Raw genomic sequence first — 21658 nt, forward strand, 5'->3', positions numbered from 1 at the left:
AGCGAATGTCCGGCGCTTTAACCAGGTTAGTGGACACGGAAAGTCCACCTAGGGGAGTTGGAAAACCCTCATTCCAAACCAATGGTGCACATGGGCTCCAGTATCCTGATGGAACAAATGGCGTATGAACCAATCGTTGGTCACCGGCTACCATGGGACTGCATCTCCTTACGATGCTCCACTGCCTTGTGGACTAGACCTTCAGGTCAAAGGCTCGGGGTGTGGCCCCCTAAGAAAACCACCTGCTTCAGTCTGGGCACCTGGGCAGTATCACAGCCCTCACACAAATCAAATGAGATTTATGAGGCGCATATTTATCTGGTGCTTCCTTGTACCAATATTCATGTGTTTAAGTAAATATAAATAAATATCTTCGTTTATAGACTACGACTATTGCTCATGCTCTAACCAGGAATTTGTACATCCTAACATGTCTTAGACCAGCAGTTAGTGACTTCATATTTTGGTGCCATGTCACAACTCACAAAGTACTTCTGAATAGTCTGAATGGGTGATTGGTGTTAGATCCCCACTTGTACTAACGTCGAAAGGGCTATGGCTAGCTTAAAACAGAATTGTTTAAACCATTGATTACCTCAGTCTATAAGAATGGACAGGAATCAGTTCGCGTCTGATATTCTGGCATCGATAATCACTCGATACTTTACTTTGGCTCGTAAATAACTAAATCAAGAAGATAGGGTTTGCTTAGATTTGGATGTGGATAAACTGTCCAAATATCCACTCTTCATCAAGTCTTAAAACATAAGCATGCTTATGGACGCCCAAATAAGGTTTCAATTTTCGGCCGAAGGGCTGTATTTGACTTCAATCAAAACAAAAATACATTGATCGTCGACGTATAAACATTGAAAGTCGAGTAACTACTGAGGATAAATGCTTTTCTTTTTAAGGTTTTGGCATAGTACTGATGCGTTTCATCTCCTCACTATCCTTGAGCAGCAGAGTTTTTAGAAACAAGACATACTGTAACGCGTTCAGAATTCTATCAGTTTTGTTTCTCTTTTATCTTTTACAACATTTCCTAATTGATTTCACCATTAAGTACGAGTATACTAAGTATGTGCAGTAAATTCTGTGCTTACATTTTCCTTCTCTTCAGATTTCCCTGCCGACAGTGGTCTGCCACCGCAAAACTACTACTCTTCTACATGCCTCTGTTACAACGTCCCTAAAGGCCAATTTCAAATTTACTAATTACTGAAACTTTCAGTCGTTTTACTTGCAGCCAAATACAACCAAGATCTATGAGGCAGATTGGTGGTAGGTGAGTTAATCAGACTTTACGAAGTCGCGGTGTGCATTTGCTTAAGGTTTTTTATTTCAGGTCATTAGCATGTCAGATTTTTGTTGAGGGAACAAACCGTGACTCGTTTCGAGAAATTATCAATATAAATAGATACATCACTTAAATAACTGTTTTGCAGTCCCTTACTCTTTAACATTTTCTTAACAGTGCACTGTCATTGTTTTGCTGCTCGCTCGTTATCTTCCTGTAAATTTCTTGTCAGTTTACCTTTAGGCTTTTTCAATACTATCAAGTAGTGCTTGGTAATTTCCTCTGGGATATAGTGAAGTGACTTAGTTGCTAAAACACTCAACTTTAAATCACTGAGTTACATTTTGAGATAACCGGATAGTATCAATAACACCTGCAAAAATAGTGTAAATCAAAGTTAGATACCAGATCTTATACTTGGTTACCATGTTGCGTCATCCCGAGCTCGCCGTAAGGTCACAGTTATCTTAAGTATCTTCAATAATTGCTTCTCAGTTCATAATTCTAAAGTTAACACAAAAGGTTAATATGATTTTCAAATATGTCCAACTAATTAATAGCTACTGAAATGCCTTAACGTAAAAAAACATCTGGTAACAATCCAGAGCACTAGTCTTTAATGTATCAGAATCTGCCAGTAATTCCGCTTGATTCTAAGACAGAAATACGACAACTGAGTTTTGTTTAGTGTATTTTATGAATTAAAGATAACTGAAAAAAATTGTAAATGGAAATTTCTTTTGATCGCTGGATTTTCTCCATACTGGGTGTAATGCTTTGGGTGAGGATGGCGAATCATCGATAAAAATTGAATGAGTCTCAACTGAAGAGTGCAAAAGCATGTGGTATATATCTTGATCTGTCATTCATTATAGTATGCTGTAATGACTAGATTAATGGTAGTAAAAGCTTAGAGCTCACCACATTAATTCTTAACACTAACACATGGATTTACTGTATGTAGACAAGTTAATGTTTCTTGTTAGGTACTTCATAGTAAGGCATTATAGTATACTTATGTATACATGTCTGGCAAACATGTTCTAATCACTTTCCGTGAATTCATAATACATTGATAATGTATGGTCATTCCATTCATAGGTAATATTTGAGTAATGAATTTCTTTGTTGAATTCATTCTCTAATTTTCCAGATGGTTCCACCATAACTTAACTGGTTTGGAAGCTGAAAAACTGTTGACTTTAAAAGGTGTCAGTGGCAGTTTTCTTGCTCGCCCAAGTCACAGTACTCCAGGAAGCTTCACACTCTCAGTTCGTCGTGGCGATGAAGTTACACATATTCGCATACAAAATACCGAGGAATTCTTAGATCTGTATGGTGGAGAAAAGTTTGCCACTTTGTCAGAATTGGTGACATACTACATGGAGAATGAGGGGCAACTCAGAGAAAAAAATGGTGATCTTATTGAGCTGAAATATCCTCTCATTTCGGAAGATCCGACAACTGAGCGGTAAGTGATATGAAACTTTAGTACCATTTATCATTTATTAATTTAAGTGGTAATAAAGCGTCACAAGCATTCTTTTTAAGGTGAGAATTCTTAGCTCTGAATTTCCATCAAGTGAATAAAACGTAAACATCAAGATCTTCTAATAAATCGGATCCCATAGGTGTTATAATATCCATTTTGTTATTTAGAAGGTATGGTTTCCATAAATTTAAGTAATTGTTCAACAGATAGTTCTTCTGTAGGATATGTAAATTTTCGATTTTCACAGTTGAAATTACGAGTCGATCTAAGCTGGACCACTTCTAAAAACATGGAGCCACTGGGAGGTCGTTTCTTCCTAGTATGGGACTCCTCAGCAGTTTACACCCACAACTGCGCACGCGGGACTCGAACCCCAGGACGTTCGGTCTTTCGTGCGCAAACACCTAACCTCTAGACTACTGAGCTGGCATTCAACAGTGTTAATACTTAACTTCAATCTATGACTCTGCGCAACCTTTCATCCATTACCTGGGTTGGATAACTATTTCACACCTGACACGCATTGGACTCCACTGGTCATGGCTTCCAATTAGAACTCCAGGAGTTACATCCTAAAGGTAGTCGCTAGTGAGCATGTGATTGTCATCAATATGGAAATGCTGAGGAGTCCTAGACTAGAACGAAACGACCTTAAGGTGCTTCCAGGTTTTCAATGGTGGCTTATACTAGATTGACTTGCGATTTCAACTGTGGAAATACTACAATCTCCACAAATCCCCATACTGATAAAAAATTTTAGTTGTTGAAAACTTCTCTTCATGTGCTTCAACCTCAGGAGTCAGGTTTATCTTATTGTCCTAAATAATCATAATGAGTCGACTTAAATACACTCAAAAATGTAATGAGTAATGATCATTAAACGTTCTATTCATTGACATAGTGGGAACCCATAATACGGAAAACCTCCAAGTTAGTTATTGCTTGCAACGAGAATATGGTATTCAATGTGTTCCGATGTTGCATTTTGTCATTCCATCATCATATGTTGTACAACGAGCGTCGTGAAGAATAACTGATCGTGTCTTCGCACATTTCACTATTCTCTTTCCGATCAGTGACCACAATAACCTCGATTATCTCGAGGATTATCGCCTAAAGTGATGTTAAAACGCGTCTGACAAATGTCGGTTGCGAATTGAAGTTTAAATGCTGACTGCTGAATAGGTTATGTTTTCGTCGAATTTCAGTGAAGGAGTAAGTCTTAGATAACAAAAGACATTAGCTTACTTCCTCCCAAGTTACTCTGACCGGAAATCGCAATTTAAGAAGATGTTGGCTTGAAGTAATTCAACCTGTCCCAAACACCGAGTGTCCACTTTCGCTCTCTCATTTTTAGGAAAATATTTCGACTAATTGGAGGCAGTGAATAAGACTTTCTTACTTGGATCGATATGTATGTAGTTTTATGAGGGCATTTCGAGGGATACACAATTTTCATCACCGAGCGCACGTGTGTTTGAATCCTTTGTGCAAATAGTCTTTGACTCATATCTTAAATGAGAATTCATTTTGTATATTTTGAAGTGAGCTAAACGTTTTATAACTTATGATTTATTTGCTTTTGATAGTTCTCTTTTGGTTCATGGTATAACTGAATAGCATTCACAAATGATACCCTATTCCAATCAGAATGAAATATATACATAGAAACTGTATGACTACTTTTAAACACCTTGTTATCACTCCGCCCAGTAGCCTTAGTTTGAGAATGTTCCCGAAGTCTGTGTCGTAAGTTGATCAGTTTTACAGCATGTAATGCACTGGTCTGTATACGTTTTACTCCAGCGACTATATAAATGTAACGAATAGTCCATGGTTTCACTGTTTTCTAGAATTCGCTCACCTTGGTCTCACATAAATCCGAAAGAGTTCAAGGTCTGCAATTTGACGTGAATAATGTAGTCTAGAAGTAAATCAGATACATGCAATATGCCATTCGATTGATAAAGCTTCTCAAAATGGTTACTTAATAACAAATATGAAATCATTAGATATTATTTTATATTTTCGTATCAGTAGTTATTGGATAGTTTACATTTTTTTTATACCGATTTGTTTATATGATTGTTTAGTTCTAAATATAGTGTACAAATATTTTAATACAGTTTTATTTTTTACAGTTGGTTTCATGGAAAAATCACAGGAAAAGAAGCTGAAAAGATGCTATTAGAACGCGGCAAACCCGATTGTTTTTTAGTTCGTGAATCTGTTCATAGGCCAGGTTCTTATGTCCTGTCAGTTCTAACAGGTGAACAAGTAGCACATATTATGATTCATGGGAAACCAAATGGAATGTATGATGTTGGGGGAGGGCACCAGTTTTCTTCATTAAAGGAATTAATAGACTTCTACACAAATACTCCCATGGTCGAAAAGAATGGAGGCTTGGTGTCACTGAAACAGGTAAATTAAAAGTTGATATATTCCTCGAAAAAAGCCTATGGCTAGTCAGACATAATCAACATGTTGCTTTACACAAATTTACATCAACCTAGTCGCAAAACAACAACAAGAAGAAATAAGATTAACAAGATTGGAAGGACTTGATATAATAGTGGTCACAATTATGGTGAACAAGACTAGATATTTGAGAATACGGCTCTAAAATAAGAGATGAATTCCATAAATAAAAGTGCTGAACTATGTTTAAACTCAAAATCCAGAGGAAAGTAATGAATAGATTCATTTACTCCACTGCAATCGATTCTCAGTCAATCACCCAACGTCTCCAAGCTATAATCTCAGTTATCTCACAGATTCCAACTAGGTAGTATACACCTATCAATATATCTTAGTTCAGCGTGAATCTTTGTGAATAGGTAGTTCGTTTCATCATCCAAAGTTCTTTCAATTCATTCGCTGGCTTCCAAACATTTCTAAACAATACATTGTCTCTGCAAAATTGAAGCAGAATTCATAACTTATCAAGATTATGCCTTATTTTATCCTATCTATTTCGTGCTTTTGTAAAGTGTGGTGAATTGAATCTCAAGCCGTTTTACCGTACTGTTCAGTCATGTATGTAAAAGACAGACGGTCTAAATTTCTGGATCTTTTGTCATGAATATTTTTAACGCTATTCCATATTCGGAATATCGAACCGTAGGGATTGAAGATAAAAATTGTACTTCAAACCACGAAAAGGAGTCATTAAAAAAATCGTGAACGTAAACTAAGTCGTTTCAACTATGTGTTGCTCACAAAAAGCCATCGTTTAATATATAGTTCTTTCTGATTACAAACGTAAAGTGAATTAGGGTCCAACGATAACTAAGGTATGTCAGTAAGCCTACTAAGTCGCTTGCTACTTTTCGGTTGTGTGTGGTATAAAACAGTTCAGTAACTAACAGGACTCTCGTTGTTTTGTAACAACAACGTAAACACTAAAGTGTCATTGTTTGTTGTTATATGACTTGGGTTATTTTTTCTCTGATGCTGTTAGGATAAGAAACAGTTACAATAGGATTATTATGAGTTGTTTCATCGTGACACTAGAATAAATATCACATAGATGCCTAGAATTTATCTTATTTATTACTACTTGCTGTCAGCTATTTTAAAGCTATAGAGAAGTTAATTTCCAGCAAACTATCACAATCCATCGTTCTAATTGACTAGTTTTAAGCTATTATTAAAAGTCACGATATTTTTTGTTCATATCATGAAAACTCCAACTAAATTTGTTATATATTGACTTATTGTTTGTTATATAACTACAATAATTCGCTGGGTTTGAATTCTTAAAGTCCCGTCAAACATATGTATGTAGTGAACGAACACTCAGGTGGGAAAACTAATTTATTATTTATTGCAAAATTACAGAGTACACTCACAAAATATGAAGACGACATATTAGATACATAATTTGCACATCTTTCATCAGTTGTCTTTCACATGCTTCATGATTCTTTCAATTCTATTGTTACCAAAATTACTTTCTGTCTCCCTTTCTGTTCTTGTTAATTGAATCTTCCCAATCTTCTACTGAGATGCATCCCACCTTCGATTAGTGATACATACTACTTATGCCTGTCAACATTAGTAGTATACGGCACATGGTAACTGGTTGCTTTTATTGGGTTTATCCTTGATCTTAATTAATTTCTGAAATAAGGTGAAAGTTGTACTAATATTTTCTAATGTTAAATAAAAACAAAAATACAACCATCTCCGATTTTCACTTAAACGAAGCTTACTTTCTACAAAAATTTAATTTGTTTATTAATCTAACGTTGTAATTACTTTCGCATTCGAATATAGGCTTTGAGGTGGATATTTTATTTTAGATTGCATAATTTCACCATTGTAACCATACGAGATAAACGAATCTGCATTTGTTATGTATATATTTAAGGCATCAAGCTGTATCTCAAATTTTTCTTTCAGAATAAAAAATAACACAGTGGATACTGTTTTGTGGATGGGGCTTTTACAAAACTTTTATTTACTTTTTTGATGTGTGCACGAATATTACAACTCTTAGAACATACTGTTCATTTAAATATCCTTAATAATCCTTTTTTTCTCAATTAGCCTTTCAATGCTACTCGATTTAACGTTTCTACCATTGATCAGCGTATGCACCAGTTAGAACAAGAAAGTGGTCATGGTTCCGGGTTAGCTGGATTTTTAGAGGAATTTGAAGAGTTGCATCAGGAAGCCCATGTAATTTTATTTTTTGTATCTTGAAATTTTACACCGATTGACTTGCCATGTACTTGTTTTCATAGAAAACAATCTGTGTAGATTTTTGCTAATTTCGAAGGTTCATTTCTAATGAGTCTTATAAGAGGTTCATTTTTTGCAAGAATACCCTACCAGCATTTTAGATTACATATTATAATCCTTTTCAATGAACAGTTACATATTATAACATCAGTTTCCGAGAATTTGAATTTTGTTTTTACATTGTCCAGGTCAGAAATGTTTTATCGAATCTCGTTTAATTTCACATCCAAGTATGTAATAGGGAATGGAATGCCATACAATTTCACCTACTGTTCGAAATATTTGGTTGCCTTAATTACGAATTACTAATTATTTATCGGATTTCGAAATACGGCAAAGCGGAACGACAACTTTTGAATACTTTAGGGTTCTGGAAATTGGTAATTATAACTGATATTTGTGTGAAGAAAGTCTATTAATAATTATAAATCGCTTCTAGATTAATTTGTCATTTTGATTACACCAAGGTTTTCATATAGCTGACGGGTCAAATTTTTATGAAGTATCAGCTAGTTTGAATTACCCCAAGTCAACATCTTAAATTGCGATTTTCGGTCAGAGTAACTTGGGAGGAAGTAAGCTAATGTCTTTTGTTATCTAAGACTTACTCCTTCACTGAAATTCGACGAAAACATAACCTATTCAGCAGTCAGCATTTAAACTTCAATTCGCAACCGACATTTGTCAGACGCGTTTTAACATCACTTTAGGCGATAATCCTCGAGATAATCGAGGTTATTGTGGTCACTGATCGGAAAGAGAATAGTGAAATGTGCGAAGACACGATCAGTTATTCTTCACGACGCTCGTTGTACAACATATGATGATGGAATGACAAAATGCAACATCGGAACACATTGAATACTATATTCTCGTTGCAAGCAATAACTAACTTGGAGGTTTTCCGTATTATGGGTTCCCACTATGTCAATGAATAGAACGTTTAATGATCATTACTCGTCACATTTTTGTCTCACGAACTTCAAAGTTGTAATTATAAGATGTTTAATTTGTGGTTCGAAAAGGTATTCCTAATGTATATTTTATGTCACATCTGTTTATACCCAAGTGAGTACGCTTTAAACCGATTTTGAATACTATTATTTTATCTTTTTTTCTGTCTTTCGATTTGAAGTCGATTATTTATCATGGCTACAACATCGAATATAGCTTTGTGTTCGTCAGTTTATCGTTGTCAATGTTTACAATATTTTCATCTTACCCAAAGTATTTCTAGGTCTGCTCAGTTTGCTGTCCTGTCCGTCCTGTGATGCTTTTTTGTTTCAGTTTTAAATCATTACCTTTATCTCCGCGTTTGTAAACAAGGTTGCTGATTTTGGTTTTGAGAAGTTTTACTGTTCATGGATTGTGACTTGAAGTCTGTTCTATATTTTAGGTGAAGAATAATCCACGTGTTGAAGGCTATCAGTCTTACAATAGGGATAAAAACCGATATAAACATATCCTTCCATTTGATTGGTCTCAAGTTAAACTACTTGATGGTAATCCTGAAGAACCAGGTTCTGACTACATCAATGCCAATTACATTTCTTGGCCTGTAAGTTATGTGGATGTTTTTTATATTTTGTTTTTTCCACTGCATTACTTTTAATTACGTCCTTCTCGTTACCTCTGGACGCTTATTTGTTCCAATCAAAAGTGTTCTGACGAATTACCGACTCTTGATCAGTAAATATAGCACTTTCTTTTTTGTGTCTGTTCATCTCCGTATGTGCAAGGCATTTAATTCTCGCTTTCAATGTGATCGAGTTGATGGCTGATCACTAGACAAAATTATTGACCGAAACCACCGATTAAAGTATGATCGAAAACAGGACCAAAAACATGACATTACGTCTAGTAAAGTAATATGATCGGCTGTCGTAATTGACCAGGAAGTATGAATTTTGTATGTCACTCTAATCATTTAACGTCTGGATCTCAATCATCATTCTTATCCATAATATCAGACATACTGTTTGGGATGTGACCATACTCGTTTAAATGTCTCAACCTGAGATATGAAAGCTCTTGCAAAGTTCCGAATTCTCTCTTATTCGTCTACCGTCGTCATCATTGAAGTATCGTTGTGCATTAGTCATCAATCTACTTATTCGACCTTGGTTCACTACACTCTTACTTATACTACCCCCCATTCATCTCTGTCCTGAAACCAATCAAATTGCACAAATCATCATAACACTAGGTACATGTCAGTCAGTTTAACATAAGTTAGATGGGCACAAATAAGACCACACTATCGACTTCAGTCATCTACAAACAATGAAATGCTTAATGATTTGTCGGTCTGTCTCTTTCATTTTGAAGTGAGATTTACATGTTTAAACTGTTACACTTTGTGATATCAACCAGGTTTTATGGTTTATTTTTATGTGTGGCTAACTAAAATCATAGTAAGATGGTGGCTGGAGGTAGTCGACAGGAAACCCTGCTCCTAGGTTTCGTGCTATTCGGCACTCGTCAGCAAGGTGTACCTGTAATCTTGAGGGAACTATTACTCCCTGGCGGATTCGATCCCATGCCACCCAGCTTCACAGTCAGAGACGTTTCATCTCAGTCCCACAGGAGGTCAGTCGCAGCCCGGATAGCCCAGTGGTAATGTCTTCGACTGTGAATCTGGATTGAATCCGCTAAGGAGCGTCAGTTCCTTCAAGATTACAGGTACACCCTACTGACGAGTGCCAAATAGCATGAAACCTAGGTGCAGGGTTTCCTGTCTACTACGTCCAACCACCATATTATCTCAACATAGTGCATGCAATGTCGAGTCACCTAGACTATAATGGCCACATCGCAACTTGGTCGATAGGATTCTGTCTGCACTAAGAAGGACCTGACATATGTGATATTGATCATCACCCAGCGATCAATCAATTGCAAATAAAATCGTAGTCTTTGGATCAGTGAATTGTCTTTTTACGGTAAACAGTGATTCACCATCGATTTTGTGACTATTTGCCTCTGTTTTTTCTTCTTAACCCAAGGAGGCTGATTTCGAACATGCTTTTTAGAATTATTGATTATAATGTTTCCGCTTATTGATTTTTGATTCTTAAACCAAATCTGTTTCAGGTCAATCTAACTGAATCTCTTTCTAATGGAAGTTCTTTCTGTTGTGTCAAATATCATCCAATTTCTTCAGTTCCTGACCAGAATAATAATCAACAATGTAATGCTTCTATCACTACCTCCAATTCTCCACACACTCCAAATAGTTCTGCTGCATTTTTTTTTAATGGAAAACCACGTTACATAGCCACTCAAGGGGCAGTCGCTAATTCACAAGATGCATTTTGGCGTATGATATGGCAAGAAAAAAGTGCCGTGATCGTTATGATCACGAAAATAATGGAGCGTGGTAGGGTATGTCATTTTTGCTAAACATCTGTTTTTTTCTCTATAAGTACCCTAAAATTACAAAAACAAATGGCTATCGTTCTATCTGAAGCTTTTCTCAGTCCTCCTTTATGTAGTTTGTGTGATTTATCAAATCGTATTAGAAAAGATTCCAATTTTTCATTATTCATAAGAATAGTCAAGGATCTCGTGAACAATTTGCCGTATTCAACATTCATCTACTGCGATGATAGCCATATAATTTTATGTGTCTTAACGGTTGTTTACAGCTTTTTTAATTCATCGTAATCATTAAAAAGTTTGACAAAAATATTGGAGACTAGTTACAAACTCAATGAATGCATAAAACACTGTTTAAGATAAACATTTTTTTACTGTAATTTTGCAGAGCACCAAATTTTGTTTTCTCATGATTATCTTTACTAATCTATTGATTAAAATCAGTCTACAGTGCCCAGTCGAAATTAAAGTCAAATCATCACTTAATTATTTTACAGAGTCCCTTAAATTCGCTGTCGTTTGATGAGACATGTCACAGAGAATGTAAAGACATGTTATCAGTATCTAGTAAAAATGTAATTCAACGGAATTTTTGAAAGCTTGTTTGATAGGTTGCTTTCCTAAAATTATCTATTGCTCATTAAGATACCTATCCATCGTCAACTAACGGTATACTTATGACAATAATATTTGATGAGTACTTCCTAAATGCCCAGGATGTTTTATATAGTCATACCAGTTAGTTTTGAATTTAAAAATAAAAATAACTTTCAAACATTTGTGAAACTTTTATAATCATAATGTTATGTAGAAATCTACCAAACTGACATTTAGAAACAAACAAACATTTCATGTTTCGTTTCTTCGGCTTTCCAAATTGAGTCTTGATAAATTTCCCTGAAAAACCCATATATTGTGTATAGAGATCCATTGATTGAGTGATAATTTTTATTTAGATGCCAAACCATTATCGATTGCCGCATGGTATTTATTAAATGAACAAAAACTCCTTGCCATGTATTACCTTTGTTTTCAATTATAGAATAAATGTATTCGTTATTGGCCAACTGCAGAAGAAGGTGTACGAGAGTTTCCGAATTATGGTGGTACGATTCGTGTCCGACATTTGTCTGAAAGAAATTCTGTTAATTACACTCTACGTGAACTTTATATGACTAGAGATTCTTCTGTATCAACAAAAAACTCAGAACATCAGTTTCCTCACTTACCCGAATCTGTTACTTCCACTTCCACTTGTTCGAGTCCTACCATCTCCGATACACCATTTGATCAGAAGCATTGCAAATCAATTAACACAAAATTGCATCAAACGGATACCACCGTCAGTAGTCTTGAAAGTACATCTAGAGAAGTAAATTCAGGAAATGGACTTACTGTTTATCACTATCATTTCACTGTTTGGCCCGATCATGGAACTCCTAGTGATCCTTCATGTGTACTCGATTTTATGCATGACATATCCGCTCGACAGGTAAGTGAAATATTTTTTGTATCCACTTTATAGTTGTCCTTGAAAGTATACTTCCAACTGTTTTTCGACGAGTGAGTAGATTAAAACCTTATAGTATCTCAATTGCCTGGTGCGGATTTCTATGGTGTCTGATTAGTTAAGTCACTTTTATCAAAGTGTTGGTTTATCTTTTTGATTTTTATTAAATGGGTAAAAATGAATACATCGAGCCAATCAAATATCAGGCAAAGTAATAAATGCACGCTATTGAAATTTCTAAGGTATGAGACACGCTGTTGGTGGCTTAATTTTCTAATGGACAGACGTACATGTGTATAAACGAGTGTACATGCATTCCCGATTCGGTTTAGCTAACAAACATCCGTTCTCACCTCACTCTTTTCACTCGAGTAGCTGGCTGGGTTAGTGTGTAGGGATATCGCTTATCAGTATCGAAATTGGAAACCGAACAACACAATAAAAACATGTTTTCGAGAGTATAAAGAAAAATGTTTACTTTTGATAACTTCTAATTTATGATCAGCAGTCATTTCTTTGTAAGCTCTTAGTGTATACATGAATATAACACCCTAGGTTTTCAGTATCGTTTAGCAATGTTTCTTTGTTGAAATAGTGTAATCCTTCAACTTAAGAAACCTATTTTAATTTTCTTTAGAAAAAGTTTAGATTTTTCTTTCATTTCACATTCTACGTGAGTCTTCCTATTAAATAGCTGGTTTATTCTCTATAACTTTACATTAGTAAGCAATACTGGCTGGAACGTAGGTTAATTGCTGAGTTCCCAGAATTCAATTCTAAGCAAGGAAAGGGTCTGAACTATTTAACATAGAAGAAATGATTAACACTGATTACAAACTAATAACGTGTTGTTATTTTATACTGGATAACGTTTGTGAAGTTTTGTCTTACATGACTTAAATAAAATAACTTCTTTCTATGTTTATACGACTGCTGAAACGAGTGTGTCATCAATCAAACGTTAGTATTTATAATGGATTTATTTAATATTATTTAATTGTCCGAGGATTACTATTTTATGAATTATATCTGTTCCAATTGAGTGTACATTAACCGTATAAAGACCATAGAACAAATCATTCTTCAAGGTTTAATACTCTTGAATCGGCCGTCCATTAGTTTAAGTCATCTGCCACTGGCTAACGAAATGCTTTTTAATTTTTTTAACCACTTGTGATCTTATTGACTTTCGTAAGCTACTTGATGGACAAGAATTTATAAAGTACGTAAAACAGCCCAGTCATATGGTTCAACATAACCTAGCTTCTCTCCCAATCCCTTAGTTGTAGTGTCAAATAAGTGTGCGTCATCCATACGGTGTATTTCTAATTATTCAGTCAATCAACAGTAAATCGTATTTATGCCAGACTATAAAGTGGACGTAATTGATGCCTAATATTACGCTCTAACAACCCAATGAATAGAAATACTTTTGCATTGTACCTAAGATTTATTGATTGTTTTATTGTTTAATGCATTTTAAAAGAGAATGTCAACTTACTGTAATTTATTTGGTACCTTTCCATTTCTTTTCTAACGTATGCATTTTTTATCATTGATATTTAGCTGCATTCGAAACTAATCAAGTAGGTAGCTGCTAGAGATGTAGCTAATTTGAGAGTAAATGTTATAACTTGAGAATCCCCGTCATAAATGTCGACTTGGGAGTATGCTAAGTCACATGACTACAGACAGTTGTCTGTTTGTTTACTTAAAGACTTATTATTATTTTTCATTATTTGAACACATAAATATTGGTGCAAGGAAGCACCAGATATATATGCGCCACACAAAAAAATTGTTACCTCATTTTAATTGTGTTGGCTGTGATACTGCCTGGGTGCCCAGACCGAAGCAGGTGTTTTTATGAGGGGGCCACACCCCGAGTCTTTGACCTAAAGGTCTGACCCACAAGACAGTGGAGCATCGTAAGGAGATGCAGTCCCATGGTAGCCGGTGACCAATATTGGTTCATACGCCATTTGTTCCCTCAGGATCCTGAGGCCCATGTGAACTATTGAATTGGAATCAGGGTTTTCCAACTCCCCTAGATGGACTTTCCGTGTCTACTAACCTGGTTAAAGCGCCGGACATTCGCTTTTCGTTCCCTCAATTTCGTGAACAACACCCCCGCCACAAGAAGGCAGTGAGTAGGACTTCCCTGACAGTAGCTGGATACTCGTGACTGTGTGAGAGCGTTTCGAGAGAGAGAGAGAGTGGGCCCTTCCCACTCTCGACCGTACCAGGGCATTCGGGGGCCACTATAGATATCAATAATCAGAAGTGCGTTGATATAAAGTCGGATGAAGTTTTTTACTATTTAAAAGTAAATAGTCAATCTGGTGTAGTCCATAAATTGTATTCCTTTTTCCTTTCAGTGGACAATCATAGTCTGTATTATCTATATAAATCAGTGACTTTCGTTTTTGATAGATTCAAAATTATGTAAAAGCAGCTATCGTATACCTGGTTTTCAGTAGCTCTCTAGCAAATGTTGTTTAGTGAACTATTTTTGTGTCTTTTTATGTAGTGATGTATTGTAAATGTTTCATTATTTGAAGTGGTATTTGCTCTTATTTTTATTCAGGATAGTATCCCAGGCGCTGGACCTATTGTTGTTCACTGTAGTGCAGGTATTGGACGTACTGGAGCATTTATTGTAATCGATATGCTTATAAATTATATCAAAACAATGGGTCTTAACTGTGACATAGATATTTCCCGTACAATCCAAGCAGTTCGTGAACAACGTTCTGGGATGGTTCAAACTGAAACTCAATATAGATTTATTTATAAAGCTGTTCAGCAATATGTAAATACAATGTCCAAGCGTATACAAATGGATAATGTGAGTTTTTTTCATTTTGAATTGAAAATCCAAACATGATAATACCATAGTTTACATACAGGGACCACTTCTCGAATTTTTTCGTGATGAAAGTATGAATGAGCATCCATGCACTCACTATCAACTGTCTTTCATATATTTCTAAGCTTTTTTGGAAATTTAATACTTTTAATTATTCATTTTACAAAATAAACCAAAAGAATATTTCCACTATTTGATGAACACAGAAAAATCGTCTTTTATTATATTCTAACACTGACTTGTCAGTTAATTAAAATAACCCATTGTATCATTAAATAAAAATAAAGAGGATTCAGCGGAAATTTTCTTCTCGATGAAATCATTTACTTAAGCTGTAAATTATTTTCGTCCTTCTATTCTTCTTTTACTACTTGATTATTGCGTAACCTCATTTGATAATAAGAGTCTCGAATCAATTTATGATGCAGTCTCTTCTCTCATTCTATAGACATATAATTACCATACAACTATAAATACCAATGTACAGCTTAATTAAACGATTTTGTCTAAAAAATTCTTTTCTTCACTGAGTTCTCTTTATTCGCTGAATTGTCAGTTTTATTACCTAGTGGGAACCAATTTATTAATAATAAACACTGTCTTAAAAATCTTGTGATTATAAATATTTGTTACTTTAATTTTGTAATGCTCATAGGATCTTCGCCGTACTGGAAGAGATTACACTAATATCAATCGTGCTGCTGATGACATTGGTGTAATTGGAACATCAGCTGTCAGTATATTTCCAACGGTTTGTTCATCATTGGGTTTCAACTCTCATGAACAACAAAGTATGACATCAAACTTTAATCCTGGAGCAAGTGTCAACATATCCTCAGTTACTGGACCTTCTGCGCTTGCTTCAAACAAACAATGTAATTGTCCTATTCATTCTTGTTCTCAGAGACAATCAACATCAAACCATAATATATCTCAAGCTTCCGCTTATCCAACTAACTGTTCACAAACTGCTATTTCATGTACAACATTGCCCTGCACCGCTCCAGTTGTATCCGTTTCGCCTCGCAATGCAGATTCTACAACTGGGAGCTTCTTCCATCGACTGACTGCACCAAGTCGTCCTCGTACGAAATCATGATACTCTTTGAAGACATTTTATCCGATTGATTTAATGTGAGTTTCTGTCGGAATTTCAGCAAGAATTATAATATTTACTTATTTTATATTCATGTAAAATGTATGAAACCGTAAACTTTTAGAGGACTATCATTTCAACTGCTACACCACATGTTGGTAATTGGTTATTTATGATCGTTTAGTGGCCTGCGATATGATTCCATATGATCGAATAATCTTGATTTTAATGAAGTATAAATCATATTTACTTTGTATATATTAAACCGATGTATCCTGTCAATAACAACGTGGATATGGGTAGTCGATTACGAAGGTATTTGAGGAGCATATATTCCAACATAGTTTAGACAAGCGATAAGAGACGAGAATACACTTGAAGTGAATTAGAAAAAATAGCTAGCTCTCTGAGTACTAGGTGACTTAGTCTTCGTAAACATGAACTGTATACAAGTATACAGATATATACACACTAGCATACACACATGTTCAAAACATGGTTAAGGTTACACGTGAGTAATTGACCAGGTCTGTCAAATAAAAGGATGAAAATAATTTATCTGCCCAAAAAATAGAACAAATCAAGTAAGCGTGTGTTAACATTGACTTGCTACAATCAACTTCTGGACATAACTCTTCTCGTCCTAACCTTCCAAGGGTTAACCTCAAATCGTAAGACTGTCATTAACCTAGAGTAAAAAGAATACATATTTCTCACTGATGGTGTCAGTAAAGTAAAATTTTCTGAATGCTTTGAGTTACAGCGCAAGGATTTTCTTGGATGTCTTTCTCATCTAGTCCACCACAGCTCCATTTCCTCTCATCATAGTTGCGTCTATTTTACTGACCCCGTCTGCTGAACATATCGGAATGGATCTTTGAATTATTTTATTGAAAATGTATTAAAGCTGTTTTATAAGTGGATGACACATATTTCGATTCAAGCTATTTATTTTGTACATAAATCGTATTTTGTTTTCTAAAGGATTTATCAAACTTTACTCCACTTAAGCATTTGTCTTGGTTGTTGTCCGTAGTTATCATTTGCAAATCAATAAATATTAAGAGTTTCTTGCCCATTTCCTAATCTAAAGATATATCAAGACCTTGTATGTATTGCTCCAACTATTCATAGAATATATATATATATATATTTGTGCAAACAAATTTTGTTGTTTAATAACCAACCTTTTGTTTGCACTGTCTACTTCTACTATTTTATTCTTTGTTACTGTAGGTAAAGGAAGCGTTAGTGATATCTGAAATGTATGTAATTGTATTCATTCATTACATGTATGACTTTGAACAGATTTTCTTTATGTAGAAATAATAACAACAAACTATTGTTTGTTTGTTTTTTCTTTATCACTGGATATATATTAATAGTAGTCTTATTTAAATAATAAACGTTCAAATCCATATTTTATTAAGGTGCTTGCTGTATACAATAATAGTATGATATGTAAAAGTGTGACCAGTAATGAGTTATTTAATGTTTACTATTATTTAAAATCATGTTAGTTGGTTCGTTGAATGTTTGTTGACATTTGCAACTTGTCTGTTGTTATCCTTGCACAAATACCATTTTTCATTCAAATTAAATAAATTTTTTTCTTTTTCTGACTTATCGTTTTTTTTTCTCTTTTGAATAAAAATTTTTGTGTAAAACTTTAGGTAAAATATTGACAATACCTTTTTTTTTAAACGTTCTATATTCAAATGGCAGTTTATATTTTGCCATAAAAAAGTGTAAATTCTCTCTCTCTTTTATTTGAAGTATGAAAAGTGTTTTAGTCGTTCCTAGATTTAATTCATTTTTTAATAAAGTTTTTTTTAATAAAAAAAATGGCAATTCGACTGGTTTTTCACTTCATCTTCATGAGAAGGAATCCATTCATCATGTTTGTATGTGATTATTCAGTTCTCATATGTGTTTTTTTGAATAATGTGATAATTCTATGTTACCTGAGTTCTTATTATTTTTACTGTATTAAATTATTGTTCATTCGATTTTTTAAATATTAAATTTACGATTTATATTGCAAACGTTTTTATTTAGTAAAGCGGGTAAGTAGATTCTGTATTTCTTGATAAAACGTTTCTTTTGTTGGTGATTATTTGAGTTAACAACGATGTATATCTTATCTGTTTTAAGATTGTGTCTCAAATCTATAACGTAGCAGAAAATGAGTTGCTGCATAGTGTATATTTTATGTCGTAAACATAGTGGCATCTTGTCTGGGGTAGAAGAGGCGGAAGATTAGCAAGCATCAAAGAAGATTTCTCTTCATGTGTATAGATTTCGTTAATCATACATGCACCAGGACTAATAAGTATGTTAACATAAGTGAAGTGAAACAGACACATTTTATAACAAAATCATACCTTTAGAGATGGATGGGGAGTCGGTGATAAATATACAGGACGTTCTTGAAAGCAGGTGGTAAAACACACGAACAGACTAAATTAATATATTTGTAATATTCCAATGAGTAGAAAAATTAGATTTTCTGACGTTTCGTGACTCAATGTAAGCCACTTCTTCAGAGAATAAATAAAAGAAAAATCTTATTTTTCTACTCATTGGGATATTACAAATATATTAATTTATTTATAATAATCTACCCAATGCTCAATTTATTCAAAATTACACGAACAAACTGTTTTATGTAAAAATACAATTCACTGATCCAAAACTACGATTTCATTTAGCCACACATATAAAATAAACCATAAAGCCTGGTTGATATCACAAAGTGTAACAGTTTAAACATGTAAATCTCACTTCAAAATGAAAGAAACAGACTGAAAAATCATTAAGCATTTCATTGTTTGTAGATGACTGAAGTCGATAGTGTGGTCTCATTTGTGCCCATCTAACTTATGTTAAACTGACTGACATGTACCTAGTGTTATGATGATTTGTGCAATTTGATTGGTTTCAGGACAGAGATGAATGGGGGGTAGTATAAGTAAGAGTGTAGTGAACCAAGGTCGAATAAGTAGATTGATGACTAATGCACAACGATACTTCAATGATGACGACGGTGGACGAATAAGAGAGAATACGAAACTTTCCAAATGAGATTTTATGTTTCGCGAGGCTACGATTTATAATTGATTCTTGATTAGTTTCTCTTAAATCTCAAAGTCACTCGATTATCGGGTTGATACTGCTATCGTCTGTTGTGCAAAATGATTAGTCACCTAGCTAAAGGTCATCAAGACATATCCACTTTCAGTGTTACTTTCATTATCTATTACATGAGATTTAAGTATAACTATTCAGTAATGTCTTTCTACGCTGTTGTTTTTTTTTCTGTTCGGTTAATCAAGATACAAAAACTTACATAACTTAGATACATTGCAAACCATGTCAGCTGACAACATACTAAAATACTAACGATTCTGTTCCAAGTATTTATGTAGAATGAAAGCAGTGTCCATCCATATTATGGTAATAGATCTCAAGTACTTTTTTGTTTCATGTCCAAATAAGTATTTAGAAAGTGACATAGGACATTAATCGTATTTTGCTATTGATAACATCCGTTAACCATCTCTCGGAAAATCTGCTCTTCCCTGGACTGTGAAGCAAATATATTAAAAAAAGTAAAACAAAACGGAAAATAAAGTTTTAAAGTGCCAATGTTGTACATATAGATATATAAATATGTTTTTATTGTAAACGAAGGATGGGGGATGTTTCCAAGCCCGTTAGGAACCAAATATGTGCATATTTTGAAATTAAAACCCTTATCATCAAATAGTGAACTCAGAATAGAAACAAATGTTTTTTTTCCAAGTTCTGGGACAATTTCTTGTCAAACTCGTGCTAGAAACATATTTGTTAACGAAGGAATTTTACTTCAAAAAAACTTTGGATAGCAACATGTACAGTTTTTTGACAATATCAACTAATCGCCCTCCCAGTATATAAAGTTTTGCTAAAGAATCGACACTAATGTAATCATGAAAGTAAGGCTCGTCCACGCGTATTGGTCGGTTGTAGGACATAACGGTTTCATGTTGGACATTTTTATTAATTAGAAACAGACATTGGTGTTTTCTTCAAACCCTAATCTTTCACATAATGCTTATACACTTACTACTTCTACCGCTATGGGATTTGAATCGACAGCTGCATTTCTGTGCTAATGTGGTATGGCAACTCGAACTAATGTACGTACGTACGAAGTTCTACGTTGTGACTGATTATTGGTGTTTTGATTATAGTCATAATTTTATGGTGTTAGTCGATGAGGTATAAATATCTCTATTTCAAACTTTTATTGGTACTACTAAAGTATTACAAGTCTTCATCTAATATACCAGTGGTATTTAGCGTCATTGAAAAATAAGTCATCCTCCCTTGTTTCCTGATATTACATTGAATATTGTAAAAAGGCAAAGAACTCTAATAAAAATTATTATGTTTTTCAAACCCTATATTGTTTGATTTAAATTGAATATTTATTAAAATAATATCAATTGCATTTGCAAGATTAACTTACATTTGTATTGAATGGAATGTTTCGACTTGATAATAGACAAGGATAGTTGAACTCTGCAAATTTTTGAACAAATTGATTGTAAGATGAAAAGAATGATAAGTTTCATTATGATTATGTCGAATTATATGTGTTTGGTTTTTTTTACTGTAAAACCTATCAAAAACTACAAATTAGGACGGAATTCTACTGAAGCTTGATTCTTCTACATTTTGTCCAGGTAACTGAATACATTTACGTGAAGTTACTTGTAAGCTATATTGGCAATGTATGCTAAGTATTCCGTTGGAAAAACCTAAAGGTTGTGGGTTTGGTCCTTCTTGATGTCATAGTTCCATACCATTAAAAAGGCCCATACTAGGACGAAGTAACTGCGCAGTACTAGCTTGTTTTCAATGATTTTCTAGCCAAAGGTGTACAGTCAACATTTGGAAGTCAGTTTCTGATCCTGTTGTCCAAAGTTAATATCATATACGGAAGTGACTGCAAAATATAACGACTTTATGAAACATCACATATGTTGGTTTCTGTACAAATATCTTATTCAATATCAGTTTTAAGCTGTTTATTTTTTCAATTACTGATATGGTACAAACTTAATTTTTGTCGTCAATAGGTAGATATAACTTATCGAAGTGAGTATTATTAATGAAAATATAAATTCATTGTAACAAGAGTGTTACAATAACTAATGTCTTTAAAAAATGACCCAACATTTAAAATCATAAGTAATATATTATTGTGGCATAAAAAC

General features: G+C 34.2%; 1 protein-coding gene across 1 annotated transcript; it reads left to right on the forward strand.

The window, feature by feature from the left end:
* Positions 1-1180: 1180 nt before the first annotated feature.
* Positions 1181-16397, forward strand: Smp_035390 (putative protein tyrosine phosphatase n11 (shp2); the record flags this gene model as incomplete). Its single annotated transcript, XM_018793346.1, has 10 exons — positions 1181-1288; positions 2454-2771; positions 4934-5216; positions 7347-7478; positions 8938-9099; positions 10716-10925; positions 11962-12134; positions 12288-12411; positions 15017-15277; positions 15954-16397. The coding sequence occupies exons 1-10, from the start codon at positions 1269-1271 to the stop codon at positions 16395-16397; spliced, it is 2127 nt and encodes a 708-aa protein (XP_018647868.1). The 5' UTR covers positions 1181-1268.
* Between the last annotated feature and the right edge of the window lie 5261 nt (positions 16398-21658).

Source organism: Schistosoma mansoni, chromosome 1 (assembly GCF_000237925.1).
Source record: "Schistosoma mansoni strain Puerto Rico chromosome 1, complete genome".
NCBI classification, from domain to species: Eukaryota; Metazoa; Platyhelminthes; class Trematoda; order Strigeidida; family Schistosomatidae; genus Schistosoma; species Schistosoma mansoni.